The following is a 25,083-nucleotide window of genomic DNA, read 5'->3' on the forward strand; positions in this document are numbered from 1 at the left end:
TTGTCCCCATATACATTTGTGTAACTCCTGATTCACAATGCTTTTAAACTTGCATTTCCTCTCATTAAAGGTCAATGTGGGATATTACCTGGAATTTGTAATAAGTGTCTCCATTTCATTCCCCCTCCCCAAACAATCTTTACTTAATAATTTATTCTGATGTATTTCTGCTCCCCCTGGGGAAAAAATAAATAAAAATCAACACACGAGCTGAATAAAGGTGTAAACAGCTCTGCTAAACGTACAGTCTGTTACCCTAGAACAGATGCAAGGAACACATAAATGTCCTGAAAGAATATTTAATGGTCTTTTGACTGCTTTCTTGCCTTTTTAATTCATAAAAATCAGGCTAAAATATAAGGGAAGGAATCTAGTGAGAAAAGCTCTGAAGCGAAAGAAGGAAATTAAAATTTGTTGCTTCAGAATGGAAGCTGATTACTTATACATAGCTGTGTTATGAAAGACATAAACCATGAAAACCATGGGTAATTTGAATAAAAATGGAAGCAGGAGATAAGTAAACTGGCTATCTAGAAAGAGTTAATAAAATTAAGCCAATCTTAACTCCTCCGAAAATAGAAATCTAACCAAAGAAAAAGCAACATATGTGGTAGAGCATATGCAGCAAAGAAATTGGAAGACCAAGATGGTACTTGAAGAGTAAGCAAATAATTTATCTTGCTAGGGCAGGAATCTTGAGAAAGCTTGCAATTAAGTTAGAGTTGCATAGAAAGATCATTGGGCTTTTTAATCCCTTGTACGTCTATATTGGAATTCTCAAAATTCTAGTGAAAGTTGATGAGATATATAATTAAGCCACCTGTAAATTAAAGCCATCTTTAAAATTCCCAAGATGTCCATAATTTTGACAGAGAAGAAATCTACCCATGTGGAGGCTGAGGGAGAGGAGGTTCTAAGCCATGAGGTCCTCAGTGTGTTCCTTGGATAAGCCTGGGTCTTGACTGTGCATTTACAATGGCCTGTCTGGCTGATACCACGAATACTAAAGACCTTTTCAACAGCACAATTTTTCATGCATCTGCCTACTGACAGGAATCTCAAACTCTTGTCTAGATTGTGACGGTGTGGATGAATACCATACTACTGCTATATTACCTGCTTTTCTGCCCTTTTACCATCTCTTGCTTTTAACCTTAACTAGCGTGAAAACTGTATTTTAAAGAATTCACTAAAACAAAAGCATTACTCTTGTGTGAGAAAAAACAACAACACATGCCCCCCACCTACAGTTAACAGGCTCTATTTAAAACACAGTAAGAGAGAACATAAAAAATTGGTTACACTTGTACAACCTGGCTTCTCCTTTCTTTCTGCTGTTTTCCAGAAGCAGGCTGCCAGCATTTTCTCCCCTTGCACATTCTGTGATAAGGTGCAGCCTGTGTCATACTATCTCATGCTTCATCTCACTATTCTGTGAAAATGCTACTTTTTTTGTACCTAAGTACGTTCCCTGAACACACGTGATTCCATGCATGTTCAGCATTGTGATTTGCAAAGTGATTTTCTGTAAATAGTCTTTTTTTCTTTTTTTTCCCCACTGTCTTAGATTTACAAGTGAAAGTTCTCAGCTACACTGAGAACCTGTCTTCCATTGATGTTTTATCTCACAAACATGGGGGGTTTTGAGCTGCATGTGCTGGTATTTTCATTTAATGATCGGCTTTATGTACGTGCTGTGAAATTACAATGGAAACTAAAAATAAATTAGCACATTTTTAGTAGAGCTATCTGCATATGAAAACAAAGGAATAATTCCATTGAAAGGGTTCAGCTCTGCAAAAGCTCCTTCTACTTAGTGTGCCAGGCAAGTAAATATAAAAGGTCTTTGCTCTTAGATTATACTGATAATTCTAGTAATTTTCTGAAATCTGGAGTGAGTGATTTATTAAATTTATATTATGCAGATTTTGTAAGCCCATTCATTGCTGTAATTGTTAGTTTAAAAATATATTTTTAATGCAAAATCAAATTGAGGAAATTAAAAATGTCTATGCTTAGTTTTCTCAAGAGATGGAACCATATCAGATCCAATGGGTCTTATCATCATAATTCTGCCACAATTGAAGCTCGGGAAACCACTCTTAGAATACGAAGAGTTATTTTTCTGTAATGTTTTAACTCAATAATTTAGGATGATGGTCTAATCTCAGGACTGACCCAGCTACAACTCTGCCTTTTGGCAACATTCAATAATTTATTAAAATACTTAAGCATAAGACCTGGTGCACTCAAGTGGAAATGTAGAGAGAAAATGGTTTTATTATTGTTTCTGGAAGAACTGCTACTATTACTGAGACTAGTACAGGGCTCTTGGGAGTTGACTCACTTCCTCAAAGGCTCAGATATATCAGTGGAGTTTTAGTTTCTTGTCTTGTCCTCTTATTTCTGTCTATTAGGTTGCTGTTTCAGTACTGATTTGGAAGTTGATGAATAGGGCTACTTAGTTAACTCTTAGCGGTGGATAAGAATGACTGTCATCTTGGCAAGTCCTGCTATTAAAAATACATATTTAACTTTTATGTATATGTGGTACAGGCAAGTAGTGATATGTGCTTTAATACACACACAGAAGCAAATAACATGTGTATGTTATACAGAGAAAAATTACATATTCTTCAGTGCAATTTGTAAGTAATTAGCAAGTGTATGGTTCTGAAATGTTACATAGCTTCTCTATTTTTGAAAACAGGCTAAGGTTATTGTATTTTGGAATCCTTCTCTCTGCACAACAATAAAGCTTAAGTTGTTTTTAATGATTATAAGATAGTGTGTTTTTTCATAAGTGGTCTTCATAAGTAGTATTCATAAGTAATGCTGCAGACACAATCACAAATATCAAGTACCTATATATCTATTGTTGATTTTTGACTCAAGCAGCTACCATGCCCCTTTTGGGACTCAGAAAAGTCCAACCAGATTTTACTGTGGCACTTTCAGAGGGTATGATCCTATAGCAAAGTTAGAAGAGAAAAAAGTGATAGCTCCTCAGGCATTTCCAGGTAAAACTTTTCATTTTAGCTCAGACTGCTGATGAGATAGATGGGGTTTTAGTGAAGGTGCTGGACTGTGAATTAGACTGGGGAGGAGCCAGTTACACATTCTGCTGACTTTGAACAGAACCAAATCCTCCAGCAGAACTATTGGCAGCAAAATTTTAAATCACAGCAGCAAGATTTACTGTAGTTTATCAAAGCTGTTAGCCAGCATTTTTACCTGCAGTTTTCCAATAAAACCACAGGCCAAATCAAATGTCCTTGGAAAATATTGCTTGCACAGTTTTCAGTTTTATTTTGTATTTAGAGTTTCAAATAATAGGAAGATAACACCATGGATTTGCTGTATATGTTGCATTTCAGAAACAATATTATGTCTGAATTTCCTAAGCTACTGATACATAATTCATTTCAATGAAAGTGTGACATTATGCTAATCACTATTACCTGTTACTAATGACTTGGAAACCCATTACTTGCTGAATGATATGAATGAAACCCACCTTAGCATTTGGAGTAGCCTTAATTGTCCATATGCAGTCAACTGCTTGTCCTGGTTTTGTTTTTTCTTCTTGTTCTACTTGACTGGAACGTACTATTCCGTCAGCTCCCGAGAGCTCAAATTGGCAGTCTAGGGAGAACATATACCTTGCTGTCAAATGCAATATGATATTAATTTAAAATTTCATATATAAAGAAATTGGAACTGTAATACTAGACCTGGAATGGGATTTAAAATGCCTCCTAGGTAAGTGAAGTCAGGATCTGTAATAGAAAGAAGTCATGAGTCACAGGGGCTATCAATTCTTAACAATCATTTCAAGGCTTATTATAATCTGAAGATGATGTCCATTTTTATTATTTCACAATAAAAATTGCCAGAAAGTTTGTTGAATCAATTGGATGGTACAGAGACAAACTTTTTTTAGATAATACGAATCACGAAGATTGACCTTGTAATTCTATGCTAACAGCTCAGATTTCCAGCCGAACACCAAAAATTATTATTAGGTATTTTGTTCCTATGATACATTCTTAACTTTAACTATGCCAGTTTTCACTGAAATCACTGGAACTTCACAAGAGTACAGCGATCTTTCTGTGTGCATCATTTTGATTAGATTGTTGTCTGTATGTCTGGAAACAATTTGAACTGGAGTAGATTATAATATATTGATGTTTTGAAATTGCTAATTGCTATTAATAATTAGTATATAGAAAAAGACAGCTCAGTACTAAAGATACTTTTTCCTTGGGTACCCATGCTGCTTATATTAGGCCAAGTAGCACAGTTCTAGATATCATTTATTAGCGCAGAATTTAGCGTTGATTGCTCCTCTATTGTTCCTCCTTCTAAATGCACAGTGAACGTACTGTATGTGTCTGTGTAGTAAACTATAGTAACATACTGTATGTAAATTACTAGTGAGTTAAGAATATACTTTTTCATAATGGTTAAATGATGGTACTTGACTTTACTGGGACTAGGGCTTGGCTAAAAATGGGTCTAAAATGGGCTGGGCTGTCCAAGGTTTACATATCAGTGATATGTGTTTCCCCACAAATCGCACAGAAACTCACAAGATGCATGCTGTCTCACGTGTGGTGTAGAAAGTCACCAAGCAAATCATGTACATCGTAGTGTGTACATGTGCATTAGTCTACGCAAAGAAAGCACTTCAGCCTGGAACTAGGCTAAGTTAGTTTTGAAAGTGATGTTAATGAAGTGGCTTTGGAAATGGACTTAGCAAGATGCATAAGTACTGTCCCTATGGAAATATTTTAGCAGATCACTCTCAGTGGACTGGTTACTATATTAATGTGGAGAGTTTCCAAATCTAAATCCCTAGCAAGGTGTACAGTTCTATAAATGTTAATTGTGTATAGTATATATATATTATATATATATATAGTATATATATATATATACACACTATATATATATATAGTAATATAATTGTGTATAGTATTTTCATGTGCTGTAGGGTTAAAGACCAGTTGGGTAAAGATGGCATAAAAAAATTATACCTGTGTATACATTTATAGTAGTAGTAGAACTAACTTTTGTACATTGTGTTTTGTCCCAAAGGACAATAAAATGCTGATAACTACCCACGTATTACATCAATGAAGTACAGCAATAAAGCATGGCACAAGGATATCAGTTCAAATTCACTTGTAAAAAGAATGTTTGCCAGTTTTAAGTGGCCCAACAGAGCAGATGTAGTTTCTGCCTGTCTAAAGGCAGTGTCAGCACATTATCCTGTCTTTTACACCGTGTAAACTACACAGTTCTTTGAGCAAAGAACAATGCTGTTGTCTGAGTCCGTGGTTTGAGGGTGTCTAGTTATATTGATAGTTGATATTTGGACTGTATAGATATTTCCTCTGGCTTTTCAGAAATGGAAATTTAAAATGTTTTGCATCTGGCTGGAAGTACTATTATAGATTGACCTCAGATATTTTTGTCATCTTGTCTGATGTTCCTTAGAAGATAGGCTGTTGAAAATGCCAAACTGCTAGTCTACATAAATGCTTTTTCCATTACTACCACTGGTGGAGCTGGTACAAATTAGAGTACCGAAGAGAGAAGTTGCTAAAGTCTTCAGTACAAACAAGATCAATTGACTACTTCACTAGGAAAGTACAGACCTGTAATTCCCTTTGGTCAATTTCCCAAAGTGATTTTATTCAGGTATCCATCAGGATTAGCACGACAGACACCTCTAACTATTGCGTTGTTACTTTGCCTTCATATGCGCTTACAATGAAATACAGCTCTAGACTGTCAGAATAAACACATCCACAGCATGGGAGCAAATGGTCATTAATTTGGTCATTAATTTTAGGCATCTTTACCTGGTATAAATGAGTATTTTGCTTGAAATCCCTTTCCTTCCAGCTCCTCATCAGAAGTAAACTTGATCCACATAAATCTCCCTGTTGATCTAATTAATGCAGGGCTTTTCAGACCACAGTAACGATCAATGAGAGGGGAGAAGCCAAAAGGTCCATCTCGAACCTCCAGATGATCAAAGCGACATTCAAATGAGGGTTCTATGTAATAAGGTTCGTCAAAGGTCAACTCAATTCTTTGTCGTGGAGCAGCTAGACATAAAAAATTGAGCAAAAGATTAAATGTAGATCTATATAAAAAACACATGAAGATATGAAATGGAGAGAGACCTCCAAAACAGCAAGATAAAGGGACTAGACACTTCTCAAAATACATCTAATAGTCTGACACAAAAACTCAGATATACTCTAATAAAAATTCTAAAACTGATTCTGTGGGAGATACTTTTTCATGGAATGACATGCATTTTTTTTTCTTTGACCTTTATAATTGAAAATTCAGCAAGGACATAAATTTAAAATACCATGTGTAACACGTATCAACATATATGCAAAGGTATTCCAGCAAGGTTTAATATTAAAAAAAAAATTAGTGTTGTACTGGGACCAAAGTACATTAAAAAAAAAGGACAAAGCATTTAGGGATAGAGAAAACAATGGAAAAGAAAGAGATATCAAGAACTACTACTCACTGATATATTTCCTAAACATTAAGCCCAAATTTGGAGATCCTTTGGCAGGAGATGTCTTCTAGTAGAATACTCAGAAAAGTGTAATTGCTTAATATATATTATCAATATATGAATGACTACAGATGTTGGTAAATCTGAACCAGGATTTGGATCAGATCCTGAATTCCTGATGCAGTGCAGCTAAGGCTACTTGTTGACCGCACTTTCACATCCGTAGTTTGGAACCATGACTTTATATTGTGTGTATAGTCTTAGTGCTTCTTGCTAGTGTCATCTGTTATGCTATATGAACTTTCAGATACTAGTTGGTATCTGGAACAACAGCATTAATGAATCATATGCTGTCTACTTCTGGATGCAAAAAGGATTTATTTATACATCTTTAACACTGTTTAGACATTTACACCTTAATTATACATGAATTAAAAATATTCCTGGCTGTTGGTTTGCACATATTGGCAGTGGTCTGCAGGAAGGACCATATCTTAGCTAGAAACCGTGGAGGATGTTTTTCTCACTCAGGTTCCCACAGTGTTCCTGTGTAATGACTGTGAGGACAGAGGCATGGAAACTGTTTCTGTGCCCCATGGAAACTGCCTTGCACAAAAAAGATCCAGCACTGGATCCGGTATGTCTGAACTCTAAAGCTGGACAGGATGTCTGCTCTCCATGCATTCAGTGGCAGGGAAGATACCAAACTTCCAATGTGCATGCATGGAAACAAAAATGAAGGTCTCTATTAATCAGTACAAATAAAAACTCGCTGAAATGTGTTACTTGAAAAACACCAATTAATTGATATGAATCTGATGATGAAGCTAACTAGTGTTTTTAGTCCCAAGTCTTGCAGCCTTTATCCAAGATATTCCCATTAGAATGTATTTTTTTCTAGTTAATGATTTTTTTTGTCCCCATTGCATAACTTCAGTAGTGCAAAAATGGACAAGTGTCTATTTTTAGTACAGTGCTACTGTGACAGACAGGTGTGGGGTTTTTATTAATAAAGGGCAGCATAAAGATTTGCTGTCCCTGAGATAGATTTAGACTAATATAGTGTGATCTGATAAATGCTAAAGATAGTTCTTCAGCCATCTTTTCTAATTTATTATCAGCAATATTCTACATGATATTAAGATAAGCCACATTTTTTATCTTAATAGTTCTGTGCTTTCATAGATTACAGCAGATCTGATGCTGCTTTCTCTGGCTGTGAGGTTATGCCTTATTCCATATAGATAATTCCTACGTTTGCCTTTTATATTCACGTGCTGTTGTTACCCAAAAGAGTACATTTAACTCCTCACTCAACCAAGTAACTAAAGAATTGATTATATTATCAATATGACTATACAATACTTGACGATATGTTAAAACGACAGTTTTAACAGTTCAACATAATAAATTTAACAGTAAGGTTACAATACAACAAAACAGAAATATAGCTGGTACCTTCTAAGATGTAGATGCACTCTTGATTTGGTGGGTACATGTTAGGGTAGTTTGGTGAAGCAAAGTGTCCTCCATTACTAGTCCGTACCCAGTTATCGCACTGGGTAGGAGGAATGCGATTCAATCCAATATTTTGCCCACCTTGAGGGAAAATAAAGAGATCAAATAAATGTTTCCTGCAAGTATGCAAATTTGATTTTGCAAAGGTAAAACACTGACATAATACACAGCCTATAAAAGAAGAAAGTAACTTGTTTTGGTTGAGAACCGTTTTATCATATATGCCACTTGTTAATATCTAGCTAGGAAAATCTTTTGGTTAATTTAGTGGTGTGGTATATCCCGATGAGATCACAATTTCTGAACATCAGATCTGTACAGTAATCCTCAGGAAGGGAAGAGAGGGAGTAAATTTTTTTTACCCACGTGAATTTAGATTTCTTGATGCTTTTTTCTAAATCATATAGTTACAGTGGCTGCCAGTAGAACAGCTTTATTTTATGTCCTGTGTCTTTTCTATTCCTATGCAAATGTAATCCACAATATTTGTTATTATTTACTACTTTTGACCCTGATTCCAGACTATACTAAAGCATATCGCCCTTAAGCTATTTACAATAGTATGTTGGAATAAAAAATGCTTATGATAGCTAAATAAACTAAATCCAGCAATGGTAGTTAGTAAAATTAATAGCAGTAGGTAGATTGCACTGGTAGCTAAGATTCTCATTTAATATCAAAGCTCTCTTCCGGATGCTGGAAAATACAATCTGTGGCTGAGATGTTGCACTTTACTATGATCATGCACCATGCTGGATCATTCACAGAAGCTTTGTTAGATCAGATTTCCTTATCCTTGGAGAAGGGGCTTGGGAGTAGTATGATCCTTCTAACATTCTTATTAAGTACCTTTGACCCTCTTCTTTGATATCAGCAGAACTGAAGAGAGTAAGACACAGAATATGTGGTTTCTGCTAGATTTTTCCTAAATCTCACAGGGGTGCTCTCATCATGTTATTTATATTTATGCAGTTTTTCCTTGCGGACCTTTGAGAGGGAGTCCATGCTGATACAGGTCATAGCTGCCTACAGTAAATTGCAAATTAAATCACCTTCCACTGATATCTTGGCAGCCTTTATTTATGGGGCTGAAAACTTAGTCTCTCCTGCAGAAATTGTTCAAGGAAATTCTGTAGGTGTCAGTTCAAGGAATTCTTCTCTCCTATGTGTGGATGAATCCCACATATGAGAAAATAAGGTTTGTGAAACTATTGCCTTCCCCCCTTAGGAGGTATTGGCTTTAAAAATATTTGTGGGCGGACTGCTTGAAAAGCTTGTTGTCAGATACAGAAAACATGAATTTCCATGGTGTTTTTTCCCACCTCTAAGGTCTAAAACCATAGAATTTTAACTGGGTAAGTGAACCTTCATGTTCTTTGTGACTGGATGGCTTTGTTCAACTGGAAAAAAAATTCCGGTTGGGGGGGGTTGGGGAAGGGGCAGGGATGGACAAGACCGGAATTCATATAATTAATTGAAGAGCTACGAGTATCTGAATACTTTGACTTATATTGCTTAATTCAACACTACTAAACTCTTACATTTTTGGAAAGAAAATCATCAAACCAAAATTGTACCTTGTGTCTTCTGTGCAATGGCAATCCCTTCCACTACAAGGATTGTTACTAGCAACACTGGTAAGAGAAATTGAACAGGAAAAGCATCAGTAATTGAACAAAATTATAGACCATTTTATGCAATCCTGATTCATGCAAATCCTAGAATCAGTAGCCCAAACAACTCAGAACGTAAAAAAAATACATAATATATGTGCTTTTTTTAAATTTCAGCTTTAGGAAACTAGTGTAGTTTAAGTGCACTGCAGGTTCTTCTTCCATGTTCCTTAAGAAAGCCTATATGAAAATAATCATTTATTGTTTAAAGGGACTTCAAGAATCTTTTATAGAGGATCTACAGATCTGAACACATTTTATAAAATTAAATGTTGTCTATCTTCTGTATATTTTTTATGTCCTGAAAAGAGATGTTTGGCTGCTATATTGAACAGTATTTATCCTAAACCTCCATATGCATAATGTGTATACAACAGACTTCCCTAGCTTACACAAAATTAATTGGGACCACAGGAGACACTGCATGGTCGTATCCCTACAGAGGTTTCAGGAACGCTACAGAATTGTATCTGCAGGTTGCTGTGACACTGGTACAACACCATACCAGTGATTTCTGCAAGCAGTGCAGATGCAAGTTCTAATGATGGAGAGATTTACTCTGAGTAGTTACAGCAGCTATGATGTTGGGATGTACACTGTTGAAAGCACGCTGGTTTGCTGATGCATTTTGTTACATGCTGGCATCTTCTAGATTTGAACTAACCTGTGATTTGAACTGATATTTGACCTGTTAAAGATTTTCTGTCATATTCCTTCCCCCAACCCTTTTCCTTCCTTCCACGAAAAGAAGCTGTCTCAATGGTCTTGCTTTCAGACTTTGCCTTATGATTACACTTCGCTTGCACCCAAGAAGTGTTGGTCTGAACAGCACATACTAAGGATTCCACACTCCCCTATTCATCAACAGCTTTAAAGCAGGTTTAATCTCCAGATTTTCCTAAAATGCTTTGTCTCCTTGAATTGTTAGGGATTACCAGGAAGGGAAAAGGGAATGAAGTTAGAGTATATTATTATGCCCTCTTCAAATCTTTGGTTTGCCTCCATCTTGAATACCTCTAATTTTAAACCTGTGCGTTAGAGAACTGGTGAAGCAGGCTAGGACTTGGACAGAAGCTGGCTGACGGCAGGTAGAATACAAGTTGTAATATCATATGTGTCACTGAGACGGGGAACAGAGAGCAAACACTTAGTTTCTCTTACACTACAAGAACCAGGGGGTATCAGACAAAGCTAGCAGGTGGCATGTTCAGAGTAAATTAAGATTATTTTATTTTAATGCACAAACTTCATAACACATCCTTAGAGTGGAAGATTCTGCTTCAGGAACCCCTTGATTCATAAACTGCTGGAAGTCCGGGATAGTATTTGAGGCAAATATCATTTGTTCTACTTTTACAGTCTGAGACCTCTGCTTTTGCATCTCTGTGCAAGACAAGATAGCAGGCTAGATGGACCTTTGATTTGACCTGGTATGGCCCTTCCCACGTTCTTAATCAATTTGTTAATACTAAGTCAGACGGCATGGCCTCATCCCTATAAAAAAAAGATTTCAGCAGGAATTCCATTGTCACATTCAAGAATTTCATTCTATTTCCCGATTTTTCCCTCTCATTGTTCAGGCATTCTAGTTGCTCATGCTGAAATGGCAGTTTCTCTATCTGCGATTTCTCTGTGTTGCTATTAGACTTTCAGCCCTTCTGAGAGCTCCAGAGGGAGCATGCACTGACTATGAACTACTGAGATCTTGACTAAATTCATATAGATGCCACTGTAATGTTGGTACAGATCTATTATCTCGGGGAGGGATGGAAGGAATCAAAGTCTGCCCCTGGAAGTGTCAGTCTTGCATTTCTGTTTTATTATGTATGTTTCTGCTGCCCTCTCTTCTCTCTACCCATATTAAAACAGACTGTACATGGTTATGAGACAACTCGGCAACGATCATTTTTTTCCATTTCTTAAAGATGACCACCCTCTATTTTGCAAGGACATAGCAAGCTCAAATCAATTTAGACCAGTTTATTCTGCTGCTTCTTAAAATGCAAAATGGGTTTTGGCTTTTTTTCATAAAGCAAACAAACACAGAGATCTTGAATAAATACTTTCATGACTAACAGAATGAATGCAGATAGTCCCTTTCAAGTATCAGTGAAAAATCTCCATTTTTTTTTTTTTTTAGTATAGCTATCTACTGTGGCTAATGCTGCTATGGCATACCTTTTTTTGTTTGTTTGTTTTTTTCCCCCTAAGAACATCAGTAAGCGTCTATGTTTATTTCAGTGACCATGGTCTCTTCTACAGGTAGAAAGAACATCTGAACAGATACTCAGTTGCACTAACCAGTCATTTCCCTTCTTGAAATGATGTGGAGACAGAAACAAGCCTCCTAAAAGGACTTCAGAAAATCTGATTGGTTTTCACTAAAGCCTGTGCTACTTCTATAAATAGCCCAGAGCTGTGTGTGTGTAAGTGCAAAAGAACAGTTTCCTGCAGAACAGCATGGGTATGCAGACAATTACAGAGGATAAATCGTCTGAATATTTGTCTTACTGTCTTAATTTTGTCATGTTACATGGATGAGTGGATATAGTAAGTATGGGCCACCTTCTCATTGTTCCCTGCCTTTTTGATCCTTTTCATTTTAAATCTCTTGAACTCTGGCCTTTCTCTAGCAATGCTCCCTCTCACGCTCTCAATCCCTAAGATGTATTCAAAGCAGCCCAGGTAGCAAATCTTTAAGGGCCTACCTTTGCCATTACCTTTATCCCTGGTGATAAACACATCTTTTTTAAAAAAAAAAAACACACTGCTTAATATTCTCTAAGTGGGCTGTCCTTATCTCTGTGACAATGATACCGAAAAGGTGGAGAGAGGACTTATATCCGTTCTTCCTGAGAGTAGTGGGCAGAAACCCCTAAGGCAGCATTGCCTTAAACTGGGTGCATTTACACAACACAATACAGTGCATGATAGCAAATGGGAGCTTTTTGGCTGGAAACAAGGCCTATTATTGTTCAGGATGAAAAGAAAAGAAGGAAGAAAATGAGCCAGGATATTTTTAAACCTTTCAGACTGCTTCCATTAACCCATTTTTGTGTAATTTTAAAAAACAACAAAGCAATCATTTGGTGTCCTAAATCTATATTGCTTCCTGGAAAAACATTTTCAAATTTCAAAGACTAATTTAAACCATACAAGTCAGTAACAAGGAAGGAAGATGTCAAGGGAAGAGACAAATCCTGTAGGATGGCACAGTGGAGACCTAGTGCTAAACCAGTGTCCTGATAGTGCATATGGCAACACAGACACAGTGACTAGAGCAGACGTGGAGATACTGAACTACATTCACTAAAAGTCTTGTAGCACTTTCAGAAGGATCATAAATCATCGTTATTTCTGATAAACTGAAATTCAGATAGTTATAATGCACCTGAACTTGCAATGAGACACAGTATTCCTCTGTTGCTCCTTTTTTCATCTTTTAAAGTCTCTTAGGTATCACTGAGACATGACATTCTTCCGTGTGGATGAAAGGTAACTTGTGACTTAGCCTTGTATTCTACTATGGTACAGGAAACAGAAATAGTAGGTGCCCCAAAATGCTTGAAGGTGGCTTGCTAATGTAAGCAGGAGCACAACAAGTGCACAATTGCAGGACTACATTGAATATCAAAGGGATGGAAGGGTGTTTAGGATTGTTTTTCATGGAGGAGCATGGTGAGAATTCTACTAGACAATACTGAGATTTGGGAGACTGACTTATAAACTTCCACGTATTTAGTTGGTAAAGATAATAGAGACAAGTGATTCTGCAACTTAAAATAAGTTTCTACTTCCTATCTAAACTGTACAAGGGGCTACCATTAAACCAACAGCAGCAAAGCCATTGAGGTAGACAGATTAAGAGGAGCTTCTTTTATTCATGAATCTGGTATTTGCTACAGACAAATTCCATTAATTATGGTGGATGTTTTTGTACTGCCATTTAAAGCTCTGATAGTTTTTACCTGTGTGACATTAACTGGAAATAAAGAAAAAGCAGAAAGGTTTTTTTCTGCCTTTAAAACAATCTATTTTTCATTTTCTTCACTTCTTTGCATGAAATGTTTTAGATCACATAGCCTGCAGACAGCAATATAGACTTTTAAGCGTGAAGACACTAATCATACGTTGCAAGTTATCACTATTCGGTTGTTGAAATAGGCTTATGGAATAACATAAAAGAATCCCTTGAACTGGTGTAATAAACCATGCATTTTTTGCAGGAGTCAAGATTTTCTTTGCTGACATTTCTTAAAGTTCTCTAAAATGAATATAAGATGCAAAAAATATTTGTTAATTTGTTTGTGAAGTATATACACATATAGATTAAAAAACAAGTGGCTCCTATTTCTCTTTAAACATGAGAATAATATAGTTTTATAGTAAACAAATGCTCAACCAACATTAAGAAACCAGTGTTTTGCTTAGAGAAACAAGTGCCGTAGGCTGCAAATCTGACATATGCTTATACTTTCTGGCAAGAAGCATTCTTCAGATTTCATGGAATACACTACTGCTCTGAGCTCTCTATGGTATGTCTTTCCTCTGCTTTTTCTGCATGCTCTAGGGATCTTCACATATAGAGAAAACACAGTAGATGTGCTGCGTAGCTCTGCAAGCAGTGTCTGTCTTCAGGGATAACAATGGGGGAATCTATGCACGCAGGGCAAACTGAATATCCAAGTTGGGAGCACTCAAGCAAAACTTAGAAACGGAGTGAAAAATTCCACCATTTTAAAAATGAAGACTTAATCATTTAGAGCATTACATGTTCTTAGTACTAGTGGTAGTCAGAATCCTAGGGATGAAGTTGACAGACATTGCTTAGAGCGGGATTCACTGTTTTATCTCTGCCGTACTCCCTGGATTAGGTAGCACCTTGTGTGCATAAAGTCCAAACAGACAGTAATTGGCAACACGCAGGTCACGCATGTTAGAACATCTTGCCAGACTGCCTGCTTCTTTCTGGCAGATACAGCCCTGAGTAACAAATGCTTGATCTTAATTATATACTGTGTTTTGCCTTATGGGAATGAGTCCTTTTCTGTGTACTATTCTTAAACTCAGCTCTTAATTTCCCCCCCACATGCTAAAATTAATATTACTTTCAGTAACTGCTAATTGCAGTATCCCAGCATTACATCCAATGATTTTCCACATTAGTCTAAACCTTAATTTAGCTGTTAATGTAGTGGAGACATTTGTTACGTTACATTTTATCTTATTCTCTGGCCAAGAGTACACGTACAGCATAGTTTGTTCATATGCATTTTAGTTGCCTGTAAGGACTCTGATCAAGTGTAGGGACCCATGCTATTAGATGCTGCTTGTATGCAAAGTATTTGACAGGTTTTGTAAATAACTTTTTCAACTTGGACAAACAAGGTAAAGTGGGAAAAGGAAAACAGAGGCACTCTGGACTTTGTATAATTCTGTGTGGGTGGTCACCTCCTTTTCTTTCAGGAGGCTAATTGAGAGCCTTTCTGATTCAAGCCATTTTTAACTCAGAAACAGACAAACTGTAAATTCCATGGGAATAAGTTTTCTTTTCCTCTCTTCCTAGCATTTGGTGACATTTACAAGTTGATAAAAGGAATATTGGATTGCATTTGTTGCTGCTTTTTTAAGCAAACAATTCTATTGCTGAGGATGAAAACACAGCAGTTTTCAAATCTCACATGCTCTTACAGTTCGCAGTCTGTATATATTCCCAGATCTTTCTGTGGTCTCAACAGGACATCCACAGATTGTTAAAATGAATATCAGAGAGCAATAAAGTTGGCTGCCTAGAACTTAGCTTATTAACAGCCCCAGTGATTTTCTCCATTTTAAATTTATTTATTTAATATTTTTTGAGCTACTGGAATATACTGCAGGATTGCAAGAGAATAAAGTAACAGAGATGAAGGCGTGCATGATGCAAGACGTACTTTAGCTGTTTGTAAGTCTTACCCAGAGCACGCTAGTGGAGCTGCCAACCCATTTTTAATCCTCCTCACAAATGTTGGTAGCAGAAGTGGGCTTCATCAGCTATTAACAGTGACTCTAGTGCCTTTCTAAGATCCAAATCTTGTTAGCCATTAGCCTGCCAGCAGACTGTCTGAATGCACTCAGGTCAATGCTCAGATATGAGTTTCATCTCACTCCAGCTGTTTCCAGTAGGGATTCCTCTCTTTAAGATTGCCAGAGAAACAAACTGGGAGTCTGTATCTCTGCAGAGAAATTAGGTTAACTGGTTCAGGAGGTACAGGCAGCTCCCACTTCCCTTTCATAAAAATCATCTGCAGAGCAATTCACGCTTGGATGGATCTGTGACAGAGTCCCCTCCAGGTTTGCCCAAAACATTTAACATTTCTGATCTCTTCCTCCATTAGAAATATTTGAGCAGCTGTGGGTTGCTTCATTCTACCAGTTTGCTCTGCATCCTGTTACTTATAATCCATTCCTGGATATCTCTGCCAGCAAAACTTCTGCCAGAAGAATATCTTTCATTTTTTAAATAGACACTTTCCTTTTTATATGGCAGATCTTTTTTCATCTCCAAGCTGTGTGCAGCAAGCGACTGCTGAGAAGGCTGCATGTGCAAACCATGTTGATGAGGGGTTCCAAAAACCTTATTAAAATATATATACTGATTTAAAGTTCAGATGGGTTCCCTGTACCTGACGGAACTGATCCTGCTGTACATGACTATTCTGAACACATCTTTCCCAGAGATTACTTATTCCTAGAACAGTTGGAAAGTGATACTTCTCACTTAGAAATAGATCAGATTGTACCAAACGTTGTTATCCTTTCATTTCTTTATTATCAATATAGTGTATTTTTTTTCAGTGGAAATCTTTTCAGGAACATCTGTCATGGAATTAATAGTAAATGTTCTGCTGTCTTCTGTCATGTCTGAGAGCAGCTAATGTAGAGCATAAATATTTTTTCCCGGCTTCTTGCTCTTAGTCCCTGGAAAAGAGACTGCTCTGTGTTCATGGATTTTATTGTCTGCTAAAGGAGGAGGTTTTGTGATAGGTATTGTTAACATCTTGGCAGTCCCTTCCTGGTGCATAGTGGGTCAGCTTTGTAATAACGGAACATGGAGTGAAGCACGAAGATAAGCTAAAATAAAAGAAATGTGGATTTTTTCATGAAAAGTTACCTGCTGTTTTTTTGTTGAAAAATTTACACTCCCCCACCCCAGCCACTTGCCACTGAGGCAGCAGTTGTCAGTCACATATCAAGAAAGGCAGCAAGCTATGTAGGTTGTCCAAGACTGCTAAGTGTGTCTTTAATTAAAAACCAAATTGGAGTATACAAGGCAGAAAAGCAGCAAGCCTGTTTGCAGTGCTACAGCCCTAACTGTAGCCAAGATACTATAATTAAGACTTTGCCTGAGTCTAGATAAGCATGTCCCTCACTGCATGTGTAACCTGTTCTGGGGGTAAATAACGTGGACAAGAGTCTGTGCGATTTCTGGTACAGCTGCAGATGTTTAATCACTCCCTTCACCATCCCTGCAATAAATTATAATGTGAATTTCTGACATGTTCACAAATGATGAATAGCTTATAAAGTTTAATTTGGGGAGTAATCTTTCTGTCTAATCTCTCTCCATGAATTAAACCTTAGGGAAGGTGCAGATCATCTTAGCTTTTCATGAGATAGAGATACATAATTCAGTAGCTCCTTTAGCTTCAGCCTGGTGTTATTCTGTACTCCAACTGCATCTATATACCTGACTTATAAACGGAACTTTTCTATTAATAGCAACGCACTTATAACCAACTTGTTCTGTAAAAAATTTAGCAGTCATTGTCAAGTATGTCTTAGGAAAACTAGAGAGTTAATGTTTTTGAAGTTATGCTACTCTGGGAGCAGTACATTTTGGATGCTAAGTTTGTATGTGTATTAAAAGTAAGGCATAATACATACCACCAAATAATCTTGTACTTAACACAGCAGCTTTTTGAAATATTCTACAGTTACTTGAGTTACTTCTCCTTAATTGCTTAACAGTGCAAGCAGTCTTAGCTTTTATTTTTTTGAGTGCAGCAGAAAAAGTTGCAAGTTATTCCCCTTCTTTAGGTAAAAAACAAATGAAATTCTGGCTTACACTTGCTACAGCCTTCATTAGGGCCACTTTAGTCTTTACAAACAGAACTTCACTGTTGGTTTCAGTGGACAAGTCATGAAATCAGGAATATATTTTTTGAATTATATTTTTGTCTGCTTGCCTTCAGCTTCTCGAGTCATTGTTACAACTTTTGATTTTACAGGAGGCTGTTATTTTGACTGGGCACAGGAGACTGTAACTCCTAGCTTTCACGTGGAAGGAAGCCTTACATCCTAACACTACTTGTTTGTGAGAAATTAGCTGTTAAAATCATGCCAAAATGCAAATGAGGGGGCTGAGCAGAATGGCAGGAAGTTAATCATAGAAGTCCACATTCTTGCAACCTGCAGAGTTGGAAATAATTCTGTACCTCATTGGAAGGCTGGGAATGTCGACTTTCCAGGAGCAGCGGTAATTTGTTTTAACCCTGTCTGTTTGTTGAATTAGGACAGAAACTACAGAATTCTCTAGTTGGCTTTTTAAGGTGATCTGGTATAATAACCGAAGCAGTGCAAAAATAATACATAGTCTGGATTTAATTTATGGTTTATTTATTTGTTTATTTCTTTTAACCAATCAGTGCATGGAAACGAAGGAGGGGAGCATAGCTGAAAAATGGGAACAAGCCCATAGCTAACGCATTTTGGGGGAATAGAAGATATGAGGAAATTCAGGATGCTATATTTAGTTCCAATGCTTAACAGAAACATGGTTTATCAAGAAAGTGGCTGCTTTTCTCTCATATGAAATAGAGGGTTATAATGCCCTATTGTTGCAGAGCAGTTACATTTTGCAAGCTGTGCTAGAATTCAAGAATGGTTCTAGTGGTGGTCAAAAACTCACTGCGAACTCAGAAGGGAGCAAAAGGCTTTGCCTTTAAAGGGGCAAAACGCAAGGAGCACCCTGGCCTCCAGTAGCCCACGTGCTACTGAGAGGGCAGGCAGACATGGGCTGGGCTCCACTCTGATAAAACCTGCAGCACTATGGCAGCCTCAGTGCTGCCGTGGTCCACCACCACTGCCGCTCAGCACTATCGTCTGCTGCGTCTGGATGGGAGCAAACAATCGGGGTGAGATGGGCTTCGGTACATAACACGAGGCTTTTACAAGTTTGGCTGAACACTATGGACAAAGGCAATAAGAATTATATTAAAATGTTTATTTTAGTCAGCCCTTATTACTGATAGCTGAGGAATAACCTACAGGCGTTCTGAACAAGTATAATAAAAGAAAGGTGAATTGCCCCAAAGTGAGTATGATGGGCCTGCCCTGGGGTACGCAGCCAAAAATACAGCCTTTGTGGATGACAGAAATGTATGCATATATTTCATATTAAGAACTTGAATGAAACCATTTTAAGTATTATTGAAAGATATAGGGTTTTTCACAATGTACTGAGCTTCAGGGTGCTTCTTATGTGGTTCAGCAGAACTCAGTAAGTAAATTACAAAGCCATTTGTATAGAGAAAAAAAACCTACTGTCATTGTAGGTTGAGTTTCCATGCAGGATTTAAGATGCAGTTTGTAAATATGGTGGCTTGATTTGAATGTTATTTCCAATAGTTTCCTTTTAGGATTAAATCTGTGCGTCTATTTATAGGAATCTTTTTCTTTTTTTTCCTTCTGCTTCATTATTAGCTGTAAGACTGACTATATGCAGACTTCTAGTGAAGAAGGGATAAAAGGGCATGTATGATGCTAAGTAATGATACCTTGTTTCTGTAGCCATGGCAAGTGATGCATTTAGAATACTAACAGCTTATTGACTAATGGCTTTGTGCAATTTATTTATTGTAAATGATACTAAAAACTTCCTTTAGAAGTGCTTTTCTTTTTAACTGGACACTAGTGTGATTATAAACGATCAGAGCAAGCTCTGTTCAGGAGAAATCCTGTACAGTCAAATTGTGAAGAATCGGGTATTTCTGAAATGCAATCAAGTCTGTGTACGTAGAAAGTAATTAAGCAGCAGAATTGTCACTTGGATTTTATGGTGGTTTTACCATGTTTTATGGTATTTAACTATGTGCTACTTTACTTACAGAGGAAGTGGAAAAATAAAACTAACTACATTTTCTTGGGGCTTACCCAGTAAGCCTTTTGTTCCTGTGGTGTCTAAAACCAGTGGATGGTTAACACCTCTATATAATAGGCATTTGCTGAAAGCAAAGACTTTCTCTCTCAATTATTATGCTAATAAATGAAAAATATTTATTTAAACCCTCAAGATAACTATCCTTCAGATCAGAGACATGGGATTTTATGGGCTAAGGAAACATTCTGGATTTAAAACAGACTTCTTTACAACTTTCATACCGTGGGAAGACATCAATGCACATCAGAAACAGTTCTCCCCACTGCAGTAATGCCTCAATGGCTTAAATAATGCAAACAAACGTTCCAAAATTTCCTAATGGAATAATTTAATAAAAAAAATCCCTGGTGGTTCACGTCTGGTATTGCTGAAGAAGATGCAGAACGCTAGAAACCATCTCGCGAGGCACAAGGTTAACTGCCACGTTTAGCTTTGTTTTCTATCAGAGACCCTTCGCTTGTCGTTGGGCTCTATAAATAATAGCACAGATAAGGAAAGGCCGGGGGGAAGGCTGGCTTTCCTCAGCTGTTTACCTCTGCGCCTGAAGTAGTTAGGAACAGGATTTACAAGCCTCAGGAGAAAGGGAAGCAGAGGTGAATACCGGTCAAGCAGGAGCTGATTTCGTGAAAACCTCGCTGAAAACAGAGCTCGCTCCTGACAGCGAGCCCGCTACCCTGCCCACAGTTCCACATCTCACCGGGAGAGTTAGGGGAGCAGAAAGAGGATTCTGGCTGTGAAAAGATGGAGCGCAGAAGCTCTCGACGCGTCTCGGGAGCGCACGGCCGAGCCCCGGGGCAGACTCGCATCCCCCGACCCCGCGGCTGGGTCCCCCCGGCCACAGAGCTCCCGCAGCACGACCCTGCCCTGCCCTGCCCTGCCCGGCCGGGACGGGACGGGGGCAGCCGGGGGTGGCTGCGGGCTGCCGGCCCCCTTCGCCCCGAGCTGCCGCCGGCTTCCCCCGGCGCGGAGCATCCCCGGCCCCTCGGCCAAAAGTTTCCGCGGGCCGAGGGAGGGCGGCGGGGGCAGCCGAAGAGGCGGCCCGGTAGGGCGGGGGGCTCGGGGCCGGCGGGGGGCTCCTACCTTCCAGCACCGAGCAGACTTGGTGCGGGGCCATCGTCTCCCGGCGGCGGCTTCCACTCGGCAGCGATCAGCGGCGCTCCATGGCCGCGGCCGGGCGCGGCGGCCCCCCGCGAGGGCGCTGTGGCCCGCGGCTACGGCTCGGCCGGCCCCCGCCCGCCCGCGGCCATGCCCGGAGCTTCAGCCTCCGCCTCCGCCTCCTCCTCCTCCCCCCTCTCCCGAGCCCGGAGCCGCCGCCGCGCTCAGTCCCATCTAGAGCGGGGCTCGGCGGGCACCGTCGGGGCTGGCCCGCCCCGGGGGCCGGGGAGGAGGCTCTCGGTGAGACGCTCCGCTCGCAGCCCGGCGGCTCCCAGCCGGTGAATGAAGCCGCTTCGAGCCGCGAGGGGGGTTTGCTCGCCTCAGTCGCTTGTACGCATGTGCCCGCCCCCCGCCGAGCCCCGCAAGCAGCCGCAGCCGCCGGGGCCGCTGCGCGCCCCCCGCCGGGCCGGGCACCGAGCGGGGGCGGCGGCCCCGTGCCCTGGGAGGGCAGTGCCGGGCGGTTTCCCCCGGCCCCCCGCGCCGCGATTCGCCCGGCTGCGGAGAGGGGCCCGGCGGCGCTGCCCGCCCGGGGGCTCGGCTGGAGGAAGGTGGAGAACGGATGTGCCCGCCTTTGGCTGTCCGGGGGCGGCAGGCAGCCGGCCCCCCGCTCCGCCGGGCGTTCCCCCCTTCTCCCCCTTGCTCCCGGCGGAGCCCCGGCGGCGTGCCCAGCCCGGCTGCGTTGTGCTGCCTGCGGGTCGGGAGCCCGGCACACGCCCTTGTGCGGCTGCTGTGACGGCTCCCACGGAGCCGTCACTCGACACGAACTTAAGCAAGGGGCGCCCGCTGCCCGCTGCCCGCCCGGCTGCCGCCCCATCACCTCGGGGCAGCCGGCGAGAGGAGCTGTACGTGCCCTCGGGCGGGGGCCCGAGGTGGGACACCGGGCACGGGCTGCCTGGCTCCCGGGAAGCGCCTTCCGCAGGGCAGGGGGACCAAGAGCAGCCGCCGGGCAGCCGGGACCGGGAGACCCGAGGCGCCGCAAGCTCCCGGGCCGGCCCCGCAGCGCTGCGCCCGCGGCTTCCCCGCGCCCGGCCCCGGGCTGCATCCCCAGGGTGCTTCCCGGGGGGTCTCGGGGCTCGGGCACCCCGTGGAAGCAGCCTGGAGCCCACCCCACGGACACGGCAGTCGGGCCTTTAGGTGCTGGTGCGCAGCCTGCGGGGCCGCCTGCTCCAGCCTCGGGCGTGGGCGTGAGGCGTGAAGCTCTGCTTGCCTTGCGGTGCGGTGCTTTGCGTTTGAATCAGTTCTTTCTACGGCGTTCAAAGGCCAGCACGTCCTGGGGGAACACGCCACGCTCCTGCTCCTGGCTAGCGGCCTGAAGGGGACATCCGAGACCTTGGAGGAAAGGTCCCCAGCGCCTCTGGGCATTACAGAACCATTTCGGTGTTCTAAACAGCGTGATGTGAAGTATTAAGCTCGATGCTGTGGCAAAATCCCAAGTTACATAATTATATTATTCCGCTTACTCGAACTGTCCTTTCAATTTCAAATAGAGACGATACAGTCGCTTCTCAAAGGGGAGTTTCCCATGAACTGTTAAAGAGCTGCTGCATTCCAGCACTGGGTAAAGCAGTTTCTTTCTATTCACCTTGTAACTGTACATTTTTACAGTGGTAGGAGGAAATGTTCAACTCTACAGTGAAAATTCCTATGTAAAAAGTAGTCCTCATTAGGTGGATCTGCTTTGTGATGGTGTTTTTCTCTGCTAACAAAAATGTTTAACTGTAGCAACCCTAGAAAATACCAAGCAGAGTAATAATTTCTACTGTATCTGTGCCTCATCCACAGGTTTTTATCCTTTCTGAAGTACATAAGGAAAAAATTTAAACTGACTATGCTGTTGTGCAGATTGTTAGGGGTTGCTTTTTTATTACGTTTTTTTTTTTTTTTTTGAATGCACAATGTAGCTGATGGCAAAATTTGGCTCTGGTATTTTTATTGCTTCTGATGATACAAGAAATGAGACAACCAGCCTGATTCTGAGATTGCAAGCTGAATGTGCATTCAAGTAAATGATTTGTAGTCAATTGTTTCACAGAAAAAAAAATAGATATAATAGTAATGTCTCGTGCTCAATACGAGTTGGTAGTAATTGCAAGGAACCGGTCTGCTATAGCCAATTTAACTGAAAAGTTGCACTTCTAGTTTGTCCATTAGGAGGTCGGACAGAGCTATTACACACTTGGAAAAGCATAGGAGCATTTCCAGCCTCTCTTCTCGGGGTTGCATCCATCTGTCAGTGTGGGAGACCTGGGCAGCAGCATCCACGCGTGCATTTGCGACATATTCTGCTACCACTTACTGCTGCTTTCAGAGAAATTCCTCATCTGTACATCCCTGTTGCTTTATCTCATTACAATTCTTGTGATAAGTGGTGCTTTAAAATACTCTACAGTAAACTGGTGACAGGTCTAAAAAAACTTTTGCTTCCCACTTTCTGAGCCTGCAGAGTGCCTTCTCTTCCAGGGAAGAGAATGCTGTGCCATCAGGTCAAGCTACCATTAAGCTTGAGTTTAGTAGTTAACAAAGATTAAAAACTGCTTTTGGACAGCCAGGTGTGCATTCTGCTGCCTTACTGAGCTGTCATCATTCTTGAATGGGAGCTGTTCCTGGAAGGGAATGGGATCACTCATTTTCATACAGTTAGTTAAAAACTTGCACAACCAGTTAAATAACGAGTCAGTTGAACTGCTACAATAAAAGTTTTGGATTTCCATTATTAGAACTGATTTTGCTTCTTCCCAATAGTTCTTCCTTAAAACTTCTTTTTGTTTTACTGTTCGGCAAAGAAGTTTAAATTTTAATATTACCTGACATATTTGCTGCTTTCAGGTAGCAGATTGTACATCACAAATAGCCTTGGACCGATAGTCAGGTTTTGACCTTGTTTGAGATTACCTGGGTATTGTTTTTAAAAGAGGTTGCAAAAATACGGATGTTAAAAGTGAGTAATTAGGAAAGGAAGTTAGGAGTAGCATTTTAACTGTTCTGTTGCTTGGGCTTGTCAATAGGATTAGGTGCATTTGTTAAATCTTAATTACATATAATTTCTAATTAGAAAATGATGGAAGATGCAGGTGCCTCAGTGTAGTAATATATGTAATCATACAGAAATGTATAATTGACTTTGTTATTTACTACTGAGTTAAGAACACTGCAAACTTTCTAGTAGTCGTTAAGAATACTGATAGTCTTCAGGAAGCTTACTGTGCACTTCTGTATTTGCTAGGCAATATAATTAGATCTGAGCATTAGAATACGTCTAAAAACTTCTCTAGCACAAGTCATGCAACAAGGTTGGAATATATTTTACATTTTTTAAGGATTGTATCACAGAAGGGATTCCATTTTTCACCGAAGACAGGAATTAATTACAATAATGGTGCTATGTGTTTGATATTTTCAAAGTGACGGCTGTGGCTGGTATTACTAGAGCCTCAACAAAAAGATCCAGTTGCCAAAATGGGGGAAAAAATCACATGGATAGTATACAGCTACTGAAACAGCATAGGAGTATTTCAGACTTAAAAACTCAATAGCTCTCTGTTTCTTGACATATGTCTCAGTCTTTGATCAAAAAAATTGCTTATTCCTTTAGAATACATTTGAGTCACAGATGGTAAAAAAAAAATCTCTTTGGTAATCAATATCTTTAAAGCTAGCACATTTAGCCCTCTGACATTGTTTTGACAAAACTAAGCTCTGATGACTATAAACTAATATAGTAGAAGTGTATGGGTTGATTTCTGTTCTATTAAGTGGCATTTATCTGAAAGAAGTTCTAGAAGTCCTGAATTGACTTGGTGCATTTATAGTTATTACTCTTCAATGAGTTGTAGCAAATCTTTTTAGTTCAGCTATTACTAAAGATGGCCTCATCATAGGAGGGATCCCCTACTATACAGAACATGCCTATTAATCTGCAGCAGAAAAGTTGGTTCTTTTGTTGGGGATTATACTGCATTAATGATAAATCTAGCAGGAAGATT

At 40.0% G+C, this 25,083-nt stretch overlaps 2 protein-coding genes across 10 annotated transcripts in view; one reads left to right on the top strand and one right to left on the bottom strand.

The window, feature by feature from the left end:
- Window positions 1-21,525, bottom strand: part of NETO2 (neuropilin and tolloid like 2) — a 32,812-nt gene extending 11,287 nt beyond the window's left edge. For all 4 annotated transcript variants that reach the window (XM_083852228.1, XM_083852226.1, XM_083852225.1 and 1 more), the window contains exons 1-6: window positions 21,026-21,525; window positions 9,649-9,705; window positions 8,012-8,152; window positions 5,874-6,122; window positions 3,735-3,779; window positions 3,518-3,645 (exon numbers count right to left, since the gene is read on the bottom strand). In XM_083852228.1, coding sequence (XP_083708354.1) covers window positions 3,518-3,645; window positions 3,735-3,779; window positions 5,874-6,122; window positions 8,012-8,152; window positions 9,649-9,705; window positions 21,026-21,059 — 654 coding nt within the window. In that variant the 5' untranslated portion in view covers window positions 21,060-21,525. The remainder of the gene's footprint in view (window positions 1-3,517; window positions 3,646-3,734; window positions 3,780-5,873; window positions 6,123-8,011; window positions 8,153-9,648; window positions 9,706-21,025) is intronic.
- The window catches only part of LOC310905659 (uncharacterized protein), a gene marked incomplete at its 5' end in the record, with an annotated part of 135,646 nt that overhangs the window by 40,262 nt on the left and 70,301 nt on the right, over window positions 1-25,083 (top strand). The window lies entirely within an intron of this gene.

Source organism: Anser anser (genome assembly GCF_964211835.1).
Source record: "Anser anser genome assembly, chromosome: 11".
NCBI lineage: Eukaryota > Metazoa > Chordata > Aves > Anseriformes > Anatidae > Anser > Anser anser.